This window comes from Orycteropus afer, unplaced genomic scaffold, assembly GCF_000298275.1.
Source record: "Orycteropus afer afer isolate SDZICR_OR568_19922 unplaced genomic scaffold, OryAfe1.0 scaffold00001, whole genome shotgun sequence".
Lineage (NCBI taxonomy): Eukaryota > Metazoa > Chordata > Mammalia > Tubulidentata > Orycteropodidae > Orycteropus > Orycteropus afer.
This window is the reverse complement of record NW_006921588.1, coordinates 7,377,805-7,393,445: the sequence shown is the minus strand read 5'-3', so window position 1 is coordinate 7,393,445 and position 15,641 is coordinate 7,377,805. Positions and strand designations below refer to the sequence as shown.

The window sequence follows — 15,641 nt, the reverse complement described above, 5'->3', positions numbered from 1 at the left end:
TGGTGGGTTTGAACCACCAGCCTTCTGGTTAGCAGTCAAGTGCCTTAGCCACTATGCTACCAGAGCTCCTTCAAATTTATCTCACCTCCAGGAAAAGGAGGTAGACTTAGGTACTTCCACACCAAGTCAGTCATTGGGTAAGCAAGGTTTGAAGTATGGAGAAGCAAAAACTCCTAACCCTCAACACTGAAAAGATGACCCCATTGCTTAAAGAGAATCCCCTGAACATGTTGAGTATGAGCCATTATACCAGCAAAGCATATAGAAGCTGGAGCGTGGTGCCCAAGCAGATCAAACAGATATCCAAGAAGATCTAAGCGAGGCACCAAAGGCACCTGCTAAACCCTAGTGCCTTCCTCAATAGTTGTATAAAGGATGGCGATAGTCATAATTAATATAAAATATTTTTCAGTTTACAGATATTTTTCCATTTCATATGATGATTTTCAGAACAATTTTAGAAAGATAGAAGAGCATTACTATTAACCTCATTTTTCAAGAGTCAAATCAGGCAGAGATTAAGTGGCTTTTTTGCATCTTCTTATTCTAAGCCTAGCACTTTTTCCAGCATGCTGCATCATATTTAAGAGTTTTATAAATATTTTATATAGACCTGTGAAATGCATATAAATATGAATTATTTAATCTGAGTAAAGTATTGTGGTGCCTTTTATAATTTAAAAATACATGGATTATTATAAGGAGTAAGCTGCATTTCAATTTTAAAATCATTTCCATATAAGTCATCTAACATTACGTAAGAAGAAGTTGGGTTAAACAAAGAACTCCATATTAAGATGTCTTTGTAGTTTAATTTGCACCATCATTCAAGACTTCTCCCTGTATTTCATTACTCAGATGGTTTAATTAAAGCCAGTGTGAAAGAAATATATTCAACAGTTCTTTAGAGGTTGATTTATTTAGCATATACTTGGAGTTCTTCCATAATTTTCCCATATGGGTATATTTGCATATAATACGTATGACTCATGATGTTTCTGCCAAAGTATAAATATTCTTTCAAATATATTCCAGTAATTATTGCCATCTATTATTGGCACACACACCCCTTTTTTCTTTGAGTTCAGGAATCACTTACCAATAAAGAATCATTTACCAATGGTGAAGATCTCCGTGATGTGACAAATTCAGAGAAGTTGAGAATAGGGATCATCTCAGAACTGAATGGCTACTCTTGTGCTAACTACCCATCTGCTATTTGATCATCTTTTCTGGATAATCTAAAACAGTGCTTTTTAAAACCTGGTGGCACATTAAAATCACCTGAAGAGCTTTCAAACATACAGATGCCCTGGCTCTGCCCCAGACCTTTTAAATCAGACCCAAAAGCATTGATGTAATTTGAAAGCTTCTCATGCGGTTCTGTTCTACAACCAAGGTTGAAAACCACTGATATAAAACAGAGGAAATGTGACAGGCCCACTTGTGTCGGAATGGATTTGACTGTCTCTCACATCTTGGCAGTAGGTTTTCAGTACCTTTTAAGCTGATAAATTCTCTGTTCACTTTGGTCTTTTTTGTAAGTTTCATCAACCAATAACTTGACACAATGGGGCAAACTTAAGGTTTTGGTGATATTGATATCCAGGCCCTGGTAGCAGTTATTTGGTGTAGTTTTAGCATATTGGAAAAGAAGCAACTCTTGTGCCTTATGAAATCTGAGCGGGAAATCTCTTACTTAGTGTTATATTCCCAAGCTTTACTTTCTCTCCTTCATGAGCTCAACAGAAAGGGACTAGTAGTCATCTCCTGTATTTTGCCTTCTATCATCCTCATGAACTGTTACCATTTTCTAACTCTGTTCTTTAGACTTTACTGGTATTTTTGAAATGTGAATCCAAAGCACTCTACAGCTAACTGGAAGTTTAATGGTTCAAACCCACCCAAAGGTACCTTGGAAGACAGGCCTGGCAATCTCCTTCAGAAAGGTCACAGCCTTGAAAACTGTATGGAGCAGTTTTACTCTGCACACATGGAATCTTCATGAGTCAGAATCAACAGAACAGCAACTAACAGCAACAACCCCTAAAGATTCTGATTTATTTGACCCATTTTTTAGCATACTTTTTTAGCATACTTCCTGGGTAATTCTCTTGCAAATGGTCCAGAGAGAGCTTTTTGAGAAACATGACTTTAATTTATTTAGTTGGTGTATTTTCCTCAAAAGAAAAAAAAAAAGATTTAAAAACCACGATTTAAAAAAAAATACCATGACTTTACTATTTTTCTTTTCTATCTTATGAGTTAACATGTGAAAATGATTCCGTGTACATAATCAGTTTTGCATGCAAATGTGTGTGTGTGTCTGTATGAGTACACACAAGGAGCTCTGGTGGAGCTGTGGTTGAAGCATTAGGCTGCTATCCAAAAGGTGGGTGATTCAAACTCACTAGCCATGCTGGAGGAAAAGATAAGGCAGTCTGCTTCCATAAAGACTGATAGCATTGGAAACCCTATGGGGCAGTTCTACTCTGATCCATAGGGTCACTATGATTTGGAATTGACTCCATGCTAGTGGGCTTCTTGAATTTATTATATACACATATATGTATTTCCATATGAACATATGCAAGTATATGAAGATCAATGAATCTAAGACTCTGATGTTATACTGGGTAGCATGTTAGAAGAGAAAAAAGCTTTGGGGAAATAACATATATTTCTTGAATTTAATGGTAATTCTCTATTTGTAAAGAAATGTTTTATAGACTGAAATATTGCATACTTTAATTCTAATTGGTCTTGAACATTTCATGATATTAGACTCATGTTTAGGGGGGATTATGTCTCTCCTGGCTATAGATTTCATTGCAGTGTGTTGGTACAGTCTGAAAGTTTTGAACAGCATTCAGTGACTACCTTCAAGGATATTTTAAAGCTTAATAAAATTGCACATCATGTTCTAATTACTTTTATCTAAATTAGCTGCAGGTTTGGTAGGTGTATATACTGGGGATTGAGAAAAGGTTTAGCTTCAAAGTTCTACATGCTTGTCATAATTGAAGGAACAGAAAAATACTGATTTGAAATCATAACTAATATTAAACTATTTCAAATTTTAATATCTTAAAATAGGTTTAAGTACAGTAATAAAGGAAAAACATTTTTAAGCTTTGCATTTGCAGGTAATTTTTAAATTGTTAATATGTTTATTGAATTTTTACATTTGAGATAAACTTCACTCCTTTGGGCTCAATAAAATAATTGTCTTTCCAGTAAGCACCTGAAAGTAAAATATTCAGGATAAGTGTGATTTTTTTTAAAAAAATAATCTTAGATTAATATGAATTATATCTTACCATGTGATATATTTATATTTTCATATCATTTAAATATAATGTTACTAATGTCTCTGTTTAATTAGGAATTAAGTTCATATTTCTATTAACCCATTCTATATGCAGATATTCTAGTTCCAAAATGCTTTAATGATACATGATGCAGTAAAGGCTTTGTCTCACAAATGGCTTCTCAGTTTCTTGGCAGGACTGAAGTGGAGCAGCCCAAAGGAACAGAAGTTGTGAGAGATGCTGTGAGGAAACTCAAGGTAAGGAAAGCCCTCCGAGTAAACAGCTAGTGTATTGATCCAGCAGAAAGGCAGCAACAGAGTAATGAAAATTTAAAGCATGAATAACTTTGTGTCAGGTATGGCCTCACTTGTTTAAAAATGGACTATTAAATAAAAATAGCCAGATCAAAGAAAAATCTTTAGCAGTAAATAGGAGCTCTGGTAGCATAGTGGCTAAGACACTTGCCTGCCCACCAGAAGGCTGGCGGTTCAAACCCACCAGCCACTCCTCGGAAGGAAGGTTGGGCAATCCTACTTCTGTAGTGATACTGCCTCGGAAACCCAAGGAGGGGTTGCTATGAGTCGGGTTTGACTCGACGGCACACAACAACAACAACAACATGTACACACAATCCATCATTTTCCTGCATTTGGCACACTATTTATATTTTTCTTAGGTGTAATGTCTCATATTCAAGAAAAGAAATTAATGCTAGTATTTCATAAGTATTGAAGTAAATTTTCTTAGCTTTACTTTATTTCGGGAGCTCTGGTGGCGTAGTGCCTAAGGCATTTGACTGCTAGCCAGAAGGCTGGCAGTGCAAACCTACCAGCCACTCCTCGGAAGGAAGGTTGGGCGATCTACTTTCGTAGTGATACTGCCTTGGAAGCCCAAGGAGGGGTGGCTATGAGTCCAATCCGACTCCAAGGCAGTGAGTTTGGTTTGGTTTTTACTTTATTTGGACATTGTAGACTCTTGCACTAACTCAAAAGACTAGTAATGGCACAACAATTATCTCTGATAGTAAAATAGTAAGTAAGATAGTAAGATGGCCAACAATAGAAAGTGTAGGGTTAGGGATGCCAAGGTAGAATGTAGCAATGAAAATGTGTCTTAAAGTGTCCTATGGGCAAGTGCAAAATTTGTCACTTTCATGAGTAACCATGGGGCAGTGGTGAGTTACCACTCATTCGAATACAAAGAACAGAGGGGGACATTTAGTACCAAACCCAATATGCTCACATCAACAAATGTCCTGAGGAAGTCATACATAAGACACCACACACAATGTTTTTCAAATTGACCCCCATCTCAATGGATATATGGGCTCTCCCTGAAAAGCACTTTCAACAAGTTATCATCTTTACCTTAAAAAAATATATGCATACCATTATTTTGGGGAGCTCTGGTAGTCCAGTGCCTAAGGCACTTGACTGCTAACCAGAAGGCTGGTGGTTCAAACCCACCAGCCACTCCTCGAAAGGGAGATGGGGCAATCCACTTCCGTAGTGATACTGCCTTGGAAACCCAAGGAGGGGTCACTATGGGTCGGGTCCAACTCAACGGCACATAACAACAACAACAACAGCAACCATTATTTTTTGCTTACACAATTAAATGTTTTCACTGTAATTTTAAGAATGACATTTTAAGAAACAATTCTTTTTCTAACTGTATTTAGTTTAGAGATCATGCAGTTGTTCCACAGAAAGGTTAAGCCCCTGATTGATACAATCTTGTGCCAGGCAAAGTCATGGACATTAGAAAGCATTGATTTGCTTTGAGAATTAGATATGTGGTTAAATCTACTATTGAAATTGAGGAAAATCTAGTAGGATGGCTTGTGTTCTGGGTGAAGAAGTAAAGGTCGATAATATTTTTACCTAACTATTTAATAAGTAAAGGAGCTCTGGTAGCATAGTGGCTAAGACACTTGCCTGCTAACCAGACGGCTGGCGGTTCAAACCCACCAGCCACTCCTCGGAAGGAAGGTTGGGCAATCCTACTTCCGTAGTGATACTGCCTCGGAAACCCAAGGAGGGGTCGCTATGAGTCGGGGCCGACTCGACGGCACATAACAACAACAACAAATTTAATAAGTAAAGGATTTTATCTAATATTTTTAAATTAAATACGTGACAAAGTTCCAAGATGATGTCACTTCCATTTGGTAGTGTGTGTGTGAGTTCAGCTTCGTTACAATCCATAGAAGAACAACCAACCATGTTTACAATTAGTGTTTCTTTATGCCTAGGGACTTCTTTAGTTACTGAATCCAAATCCAAAACAAAATGGGCTCAATTAAGTAACGACTAGATCAAATTAAAAAGTATTTAAAATATATTTTTCCTCCACAATGTTTAGTTTTATATACATTTTGTGGCATCTTATATACAGTTCCTCTGTGGTTTTCCTGTTTTGCAAATGGAAATGAATTTGTTAGCAAAAGAATGTTATATAAAATAAATAATATGCAGTATAGTATGAAAGTGTGTGTTCAGCTGATAGTATGAAATGTTTTCTCTTTCAAAAGTGTCTTCCAGAGTAAATACATTTAATAAACAATATTTACTGATAGTAAAAAACTTTGTGTATAAGCAAAGTTTATCTGAGGATAATGATTCATGAATTCATGAAAATACGTAAAAATGCGTGTATCTATTTCTGTTTTAAAAGCTGTTCATTTGTTTGTTTGATGCATTTTGTCAGGGAGATTTCAGAGGCTGTAACTCAAAGACGACCAAGAGTATTTACATTTGTTTTAAACACAGACCCGTGTGCTTTAATTCTGTTGTAATGCAACAGAATGAACAGCAGATGGTGATAGTGCTCCACTTTAAAAATAAATTTGCCTGGTTAACTCTTTTTGCACACATCCCCCATTTTAAATCTGGCTCATTTTTTAAACATATGTATTTCGACTGTAGTCCAGTATTTGATTTTATTAGCCACATAAGGTAACATTTCATTTTTACATACTCCTTTTCCCCGGGCTTGTGGTATTAATGTATTAGCTTCTGACAATAAATGAGAGTTAAAAAATTAAGAATAATATAAGGGGAAGAAAAAGTTAAAAGGATTTCCAGTGTTGTATTTCTTCGGGCTGCTGTGTTGAATTATGCCTAGTTAGTTCTCAAGAAAATTTTTAAACCTTCATTATATTATGTACTATTTTTTCTGTCACTTTATGAAGAAATATACTTTATATAATTTACTCAAATATAATAATTTTATAAATATTAGAGTATTTAACTTAAGAGTTTCTTTTGGTTTGTTTTTGTTTTTTAATTTTTTATTGTAATTTGAATGAAGCGTTCATAGAGCAAGTTGGTTTTCCAGTCAACAATTTGTACACATTTTGTCTCGTGACACTGATTGTAATCCCCCATGTAATATTACTCTTCCAGCTTCCTCCCTGTTTCCTGTTGCAATTTGTCCTTCTTTGCTATTCGTTCCTGCTTCTGATCTTTATCCCTGAGCTATGCTTGATCTTTTGATCTTGTATGGCCGATTACTCTAAGGAGCTCGTGACCCTCTAGTGTTATTGTTCACTTGGTCGGCGTATCTATCACTTGGCTGAAAGTTGAGCCAATGAGTGAGTTAAGTTCCAGGTTTGAAGGGTGACTAAATGCCACAGTCTCAGGGGTTCCACTAGTCTGTATCAGACCAGTACACTTGGTCTTTTTTACAATGACAATTTTTTTTCCCACATTTTCCCCACTCTATCCAGGACCTTATATTGTGATTCTTTTCTGAGTGATCTAGAGTGGTAACCAGGCATCATCTAATTCTTCTGGTCTCAGCGTCAAGGAGCCTGGAGTTCCCGTGGGCCGTTAGTTCTTTGGACTGTTTGTTTCCATAGGTCTTTGATTTTCTTCACTCTTTTTTGCTTTAGACAGAGAGACAAATGCTTGCACCTTAGATGGCCGTTTGCTAGCTTTTAAGACCCTAGTCACTACTCCCCACAGTAGGATGTAGAAGATTGTTTTTGTAAACTATATTGTGCCAGTTGAGTTAGCTGTCCCCAAGACTTTGGTCTTAAGCCTGCAAGCTCAGTGATTGTTACCTCAAGTTTTTGGTTATGGCTAAAAGTTTTCAAAACTTCACTCCCTGAATGTTCTTACTACATGCGTGGATATATTTATAGCACATAAAAATACATACCTAGAAATATCTTCTGCCAAACCTGTTGCTTGTGGATATAGTCCCGTTTGCCTATCCATACCTATTCAGCTTGCCAGGCAGCCTATATATCCACTCATAGATCATTGTTGTTACTGTTATTGCATGATTATGTATGTAATAGTATTTCCCTTTGTTACCTGTAACTCTTGTGCACCTCTCTGCATCATTTCCCTTAGTGATTTTGTGCTGATCAACCCTTTATTGTATATTGCCTTTCCCTTCACTCAAATTAATACATGTCTGTTATCTAGTTGTGGGGAGCTCTGGTGGTGTAGTGCCTAAGGCACTTGACTGCTAACCAGAAGGTTAGTGGTTCGAACCCACCAGCCACTCCTCAGAAAGAAGATTGGGCAATCTACTTCCATAGAGATACCACTTCAGAAACCCAAGGAGGGGTCGCTATTAGTCCAAAACAACTTGATGGTACTGAGATGATGATTATTTAGTTAGTGTTTTTTTTTTTTTTCCCCCTCTTCTCCCTTCCTTTCCCTGTAACCATCTAAGAATGTTTCTTTCTGTGTGCAAATCTTTCCTTTTTGACTTGACTTTTTATAATAGTGGACTCACATAGTATTTGTCATTTTGTAATTGACTTGTTTCTCTCAGCATAATGTCCTCCAGGTTCAAAAATGTTATGAGGTGCTTCATGGAGTTTTCATTATTGTTTAACATTGTATGGTATTCAATTGTGTGTATATACCAAAGTTTGTTTATCCTGTGATCCATTGTGTCAGCAAGCTTTCATCCATTCATTTATTCATGGTCCCTTAGTTGTTTCCATCTTTTAGCTGTTGTGGATAAAGCTGCAGTAACCATGGATGTACATGTATCTGTTCATGTTTGGGCTCTAATTTCTCTATGATATGTACCTAATAGTGGGATTGCTGGATCATTTGGTATTTCTAACTTTTTATGTCAGCACCATCCCATTTTTCACATTGGTTGTACCATTTAACAGACCTTTCATACTCTTATGAGAGTTCCAATCTCTCCACAACCTAGCCAGCATTTGTTGTTTCTCCTGTTTGTTCATTATAATCGTTGCTAAAATGAGATGATATCTCTTTTTTTTTTCACTTTTCATTTCTGTAATTGCTAATGATCATGAGCATTTCTTCAGGTGTTTGTTGGTTTTTAAGTGTTCATGTCTGCCATTTTTAATTGGGTTTTGTCATTTTGTTGTTGAAATAATAAAGTTTTCTATACAGTTGAGAGATTAGTCCCTTTTCAGATATGTTGTTGCCATATATATATATATATTTTTTTTTTTCCCATCTGTTGTTCTCTTTTTACTGTTTTAGAGAAGTCATTTGATGTGCATAAGGATTTAATTTTTTTAGAAGTCATTTATTTTAACTTCTGCTGTTTGTGATTTTTTGGTTGTGTTTGATAGACTATTTATGTCCTAACATACAATCCGTAAGAGTGCCCTGTTTTTTCATTCATGATTTTTATACTCTTAGGTTTTACATTTAGGTCTTTTATCAATCTTGAGTTCATTTTGGTTTATGCTGTGAAGTGCAGATCTTGTTCCATTTTTTCAGCAAACAGATAACCAGTTTTGCCAGCACCATTTGTTACGGACTGACTGTCTCTTCCCCAATTATTGGATTTTGGCTTTTTGTTGCAGCTCAGCCCTACATGTTGTTGTTGTTGTTATGTGCCGTCGAGTCAGACCTGACCCATAGCAGCTCCTCCTTGGGTTTCCAAGGCAATATCACTACAGAAGTAGATTGCCCAGCATTCCTTCTAAGTAGTGGCTGGTGGGTTTGAACCTCCAGCCTTCTGGTTAGCAGTCAAGTGCCTTAGGCACTATGCTACCAGAGCAGCCCTCCATAGGGCTGAGTTCTCAATTCCTTTGCATTGGTCTGTGTGTCTGTTGTTGTACAAGTACCTGGCTGTTTTAACTGCTGTGGCTGTATAATAGGTTTTGAGATCAGGAAGTGTGTGGCCTCCTACTTTGTTCTGCTTCTTCAGTAGTGCTTCGCTTATCCAGGATCTCTTTTGTTCTATATAAAGTTGGTAATTGGTTTTCTATCTCTTTAAAAATTTAAAAAAATAATTATCAGTTTGAATCAGAATTGCATTATGTCTATAGATCTCCTTGAGTAGTACTGACATTTTTACAATGTTAAATCTTCCTATCCATAAGTGTGGTTTGTTGTTCCATTTATGTAGGTCACTTTTGGTTTCTTGCAGTAGTGATTTATAGTTTTCTTTGTATAAGGCTTTTGGGTCTTTAGTTAGGTTTGTTCCTAAGTATTTTACCTTTTTGAGAGCTATTGTAAATGGCATTTTTTTCCTTATCTTCTTTTCAGAGTTCTCTTTATTGATGTAGAGGAATTTTGTATGTTGATCTTGCACCTTGCCACTTAGCTGAATCATTCAATTAGTTCCAATAATTTTCTTACTAAATCTCTGGGATTTTCTACGTACAGGATCATATCATCTGCAAATAGGGATGGCTTTACTTCTTCCTTACCAACTTCGATGCCTTTCATTTCCCTTTCATGCCTTATTGCCCTGACTAGGAGCTCTGGTGGTGTAGTTCCTAAGATATTTGACTGCTAACCAGAAAGCTGGCAGTTCAAACCCACCAGCCACTCTTTGGAAGGAAGACTGGGCAATCTACTTCCGTAGATATACCGCCTCAGAAACCCAGGAGGGTTGCTATGAGTCAGAACCAACTTGATGGCAGTAAGTTTGGTTTTTTGATTTGAGGACTTCCAAAATAATATTGAGTAGGAGTGGTGCCAGAGGGCATCCTCATCTGATTCTCATTGTCATAGGGATTGCTTTCAATGTCTCTCCATTGACAATCATGTCAACTCTTGGTTCTGTGAATATGCCCTTAATTATCTTAAGGAATTTCTCCTTGAGTCCTATTTTGCTGAGACTTTTTATCAGGAATGAGTGCTGGATTTTATCAAGTGTCTTTTCTGCATCAATTGATATGGTCATAGGATTCTTTTCCCCTGTTTTATTTATGTATTGGATTACATTAATTATTTTTCTAATGTTGAGCCATCATTGCTTAGCTAGTATGAATATCATTGGATTGTGATATATTGTTATTTTGATATGGTATTAAATTCTAATTGGCTAGGATTTTACTGGGGCAATCTATTTCTATAGTGATACTGCCTCAGAAACCCAAGGAGGGGTGGCTATGAGTCGGGGCCGACTCAATGGCACACAACAACAACAACAAAGGATTTTACTAAGTAATTTTGTACCTATGGTCATGAGGGATATTGGTCTGTAATTTTATTTTAGTGTTGCCTTTGCCTGGCTTTGATGTCATGGTTATACTTGCTTCATAAAATGAATTTGAGAATATTCTGTATTTACTATGTTCTGGAATAGTATGAGTAGAACTGATGTCAGGTCTTTCTGAATGTTTAGTAGAATTCTACAATGAAGCTTTCTGGGCCAGGAATTTTTTCATTGGGAGTTTTTGTTTTAAATTCTATTATTATGGATCTGTTAAGTTTTCTGGCTCAATCTGTGTTAGATTAGGTAGGTCATGTAATCAAGGAATTTGTTAATTTCTTCTAAGTTTTAAAATTTGTTGGAGTACAGTTCCTCATACTATTTTGTTATTATCTTTTTGTTTCCGTTGGTTTGTCAATTTTGTTAATCTTTTAGAAGAACAAACTTCTAGTCTCATTTATTCTTTCTATTGTTTTTCTGTTTCATTAATTTCTGCTCTACTCTTCATTATTTCCTTTCTTCTAGGGACCATGGGCTTTTTTGCTTCTCTTTTTCTCATTGTTGGCTTAAGATGTTGGTTTTTATTCTTTATTACTATTATTATTGATATGTGTGTTATTATTATTATTATTGACATGTGTGTTTATTGCTATAAATTGACCTCTGAGCACTGCTTTTGCTTGTCCTAAAGGTTTTGATATTTTGTGTTTTCATTCCCATTTGATTCTAGGAATTTTTTAATTTCACTTGTTATTTATTCTATTATCCAATAATTTTAAGCATGGTATTATTCATTTTCCATATATTTGAGCTTTTTGCCTGTCCTATTATTGATTTATAATTTTATACCATTATGTTCTGAGAAGATGATTTGTAGTATTTCAATGTTTTAAAATATATTGAGGCATGTTTTATAACTCAGACATGATCTGTTTTTGAAAATGAAGAATGTTCAGTGGAAATAAATGTGTATTTTGCTTTTGTTGGATGAAGTGTTCTGTATATATCTATGAAGGTAAGATGATTGATTTTAGTTGTTTAGATATTCTATATCTTTGTTAAGTTTCTTTCTAGCTGCTCTGTCCTTCATTGACCATGGTATGCTAAAGTCTACTACTATTATTGTGGAGTTGTCTATCTTTTGAATTCTGTTAATGATTGCTTTATGTATTTTGGGGCTCTTTCATTGGGTGTGGAGATATTTGTTATGGTTATGTCCTCTGGATGGATTGACTCCTTAATCCTTATATAATGTCCTTCCTCGTCGCTGTTGTTATTTTTTTCCCCCATAGTCTATTTTATCAGAAATTACTATTACCACTCTTGCTCTTTTTTTGGTTGCCATTTGCTTGATTTTTTTTTCATCCTTTGATTTTTAATTTATTTTTATTTTTATGTCTATGATGAGTCTCTTGTAGGGAGCATAATGATGTGTCCTGTTCTCTTATACATTCTGCCACTATTTCTTTTGATTGTTATATTTAATTAATTTACATTCAGTATAATTATTGATAGGTATGAATTTACTGCTTTCATTCTTTGGTGGTTTTTACTTTGGTGTTAATTATTTCTTTGTTCCATATATTTTTCTGTACTGAGTTAATTTTGTTATCAAATTTTCTTCATCGCTATAGTTTTTGGGTTCACTAAATCATTATTATTTTATTCCTTCTTATTTTGGTGAGAAAGTTTATTAATTTTCTTTGTGGTTACCCTGTCATTTATTATCTTTCTAAGTTTCAAACAAGGAGCCTGATAGTGCTATGATTAAAACATCGGTGTGATACCCAAAAGGTCAGTAGTTCAAACTCACTAGCTGCTCTGAGGGAGAAAGATGAGATAGTCTGCTTCCATAAAGATTTACCACATTTAAAACCCTATAGAGCAGTTCTATTCTGTCCTTTAGGGTTGCTATGATTTGAAATCTACTTGATGACAGTGATTGGGGAGTGAATAAGTTTAGAATAGTCTGTTCTATCTTGATATCATCCTGACTTCCTCTCCACTTGGAAGTTCTGTAATTATGCCATGTATTTCCTCTTTTTAATTTGTAGTTGTCATCATTTACAGATTGACACCTCTGGTTCCATATTTTCAGTCTAGTAAGTTTATTTCATTTTTGAGAATTCTTTTTTTCTGGATTGGTTTTCTGGGTGATATTTTCATGTGTCTTAATCTCTGGTTTTTGTCTGCATTTGTTAATTCTCTGACTATAGGACTCCCTTTAACATCTATTGTAATGATGATCTGATGTTTAAAAATCTCTTTAATTTCTATTTACCTGGAGATGTCCTAACTTCACCATCATAGCTTTTGCAATATTTGATTATGATATGTCTTGGTGAATTTCACGTTTGGTCTATCCTCTGTAGGATTCATTGAGCTTCTTGAATGCATATCTTTTCATCTTTCATTATATTAGGAAAGCTTTCTGCTAACATATCTCCAACAGTTCTCTCTCTCTCTGTTTTTCTTTTTCTTTTTTTGGCTTACCTCTTTTCTGGAATTCTCATTACTTTGTATAGGGTCTTACATAACTTTTAGGCTTTCTTCATTTATCATTGTTCTTTTTTCTAATTTTTCCTCATACAAATTGATGTCAAGATATTTAGCTTGTTCACTGATCCATTCTTCTATTGATTCAATTCTACTTTTTTTGTACTTCCAATGTGTTATGTATTTCCAAATTTCTAGTGTGAATCTTCTGGATATCTAACTGCTGATTCTATATGGTTTCTACTTGTCAATTTATTTTGTCATTTTGTTCTTGTATTGTTTGCCTGAATTCTTCTAGGATATTGATTGTGTTTTTTCTTGATTTTGTTTGTGGTTTCTTTGATCTCTTAGAAAGCTCTCTATATAAGTCTTTGAAATTGTTATCAGGTAGTTCTATTACCTGTTCATTCTCCGGGTGGTTTCCTGGTCATTTAGTTTGGTCATTTACTTGCGTTGTCTTGTCCTGTATATTTTCTGATTTGAACTTGTCTGTTTTCACCAAGATGTCTTGGAGTTATATTTATTTATTGATTATGTTGATTTGTTTCATCCTGATATTTTATTTTGCTTTATTTTGAGATATCGGTGAGCAAGGCAGGTTTGCTATTTTGTCACTAGTTTGGCAGCACTAAGGTGTTCCCTACCTGTGGGTGAAATAACTGGTAGGAGTGTGGGAGCAGATCTCTGTTTGCTGGTTGATAAGAACAGTGGGAAGGGTGAGCAGGTGTTGCCCACTCTTTGTCATTGATCTAGTAGTGCTGAAGTGGATGGTGGCACTTGCCCACTGGGTAAGGCAGTAGATGGTAAGTATAGTACACGTGGTTGACTAACAGGGAAAAAATGTCTGCCCCTTAACAGATGGGGTAAAGAAAAATACTGGGGGGGGGGGATGAGAAAAAAAATGGGTAAAACTAATGGAAAAAGAAGAGACAGAGGAAACACATTTTTTTAAGAAAAAGAAGTAGAGAAGAAAAGAAAAAGAAAAAAGAGGGGAAAAAAGTTTTAAAAAGTATGGCAGTGGTTGCCTGTGCTTCTAAGGTAGTGGGCACACAGGACCCAATCCACTAGGACTCATACTACCAGCCACAGTGGCAACAGGCAGCTGTCACATGATCTATGTGCTCGATCATGCTCTATGGTTGCTAGGAAACAGCAGTAACACATTCAGGACATACAGTAATCAGGAGTGCATGCCAATGGAAGTGGGAGGAGCCTGGATTGTGGACAGCAGGTGTGCACAGTTCTGACAGTGGTAGCTATGGGCACATGGCTTGCAGTCCATGAAAATGTACCAGGAAAATCACATGGGTGCCTGGCACATAAATCCAGTGTGCTAGGGATGAAGTGTGGCATGTGGCTGCTGATGGGAGGAGGCAGTCTGAGTGAACTGGGCAGGTAAGAGGTGGCAAGGGGTGTTCCTAGCCACCAGGTTGGTGTAGGCAGGGAAGGGCCTCTCTCCTGGTCACCATGAAGGTGTAGTAGGGAAAGTGGGAGAACATAATTCTCCGGTCACTGTTCATTGGAATTGACCCGGTGCACTTCTAGATAAGTGCAGTCTATTATTTTGTTCCTACCCAACTCAATCAATGGAGATCGACCTGTAGTCCAGTATCTCAAATCACAGTCTCACAGGCTTTCCCCTCCATGTGGGCCCTCAACCCAAAAGACTAGGGTTCAACACTAATGAGTGGTTTCATCCCCTTCTACTGTCTCCATCCTTGCTCTGCAGTCACTCATACTACTGGAATTCTTAGTGCTTCTCTGCACTTTCTTCTCTTAGCTCTACCTTCTATTCTGCTCACCTAGTTTCATTCCATATTTGTTTATAATATGTCTCTTCCTTATGTGAATTGCATGAAATTGGCTTTTCCTGGCTTGTATATGTTGTCTTTTATATCTCAGTATGGCCATGCTCTGTCTCCTTCCTCATTCACTGTTTTTGTTTCTTTTTCCAGTCAGTGTTTAATCCAATTGTTTATGCTTTCATTAGATGCTCAGAGTTTGAGGAGTATCATCTGTATCAGTTTCACTTGTTTTTTCCAATTTTTGTTGTAGATGGACTGGGCACAGAATGTCACGAGGATGACATCTTGTCTCTTTCTGCTGCTTTCAGATTCTTCATTTGTTAAAAAAAGCAAATGAACTTTTCTATTTCCTGATTATGTTTCGGTCCAGGACTTAACAATATATCATATTTTCTAAAATGTAATCATTTAAAAGCCCTCTCAACTTCTGTGTATTTAATAATGTTGTTATTATAAGGAGTTTAATTTTAATAGGGAATTCTTTATTTTTACTAATGCAACTAATAAAAATGTGAGAACAACTCAATATAATACATTTGAAAAATGATGCTTACATGTGAATGAGTATTGGTATATAGTTTATTATTATTATTATTATTATTTATTTTTATTTTTTATTATTGTGATTTGG

General features: G+C 35.9%; 1 protein-coding gene across 1 annotated transcript in view; it reads left to right on the top strand.

Moving 5' to 3' along the window:
• GULP1 (GULP PTB domain containing engulfment adaptor 1) overlaps positions 1-15,641 on the top strand; it is a 194,821-nt gene that overhangs the window by 79,777 nt on the left and 99,403 nt on the right. Inside the window, exon 3 of the mRNA XM_042783623.1 lies at positions 3,497-3,568. Within this exon, the coding sequence (XP_042639557.1) occupies positions 3,497-3,568 (72 nt within the window). The remainder of the gene's footprint in view (positions 1-3,496; positions 3,569-15,641) is intronic.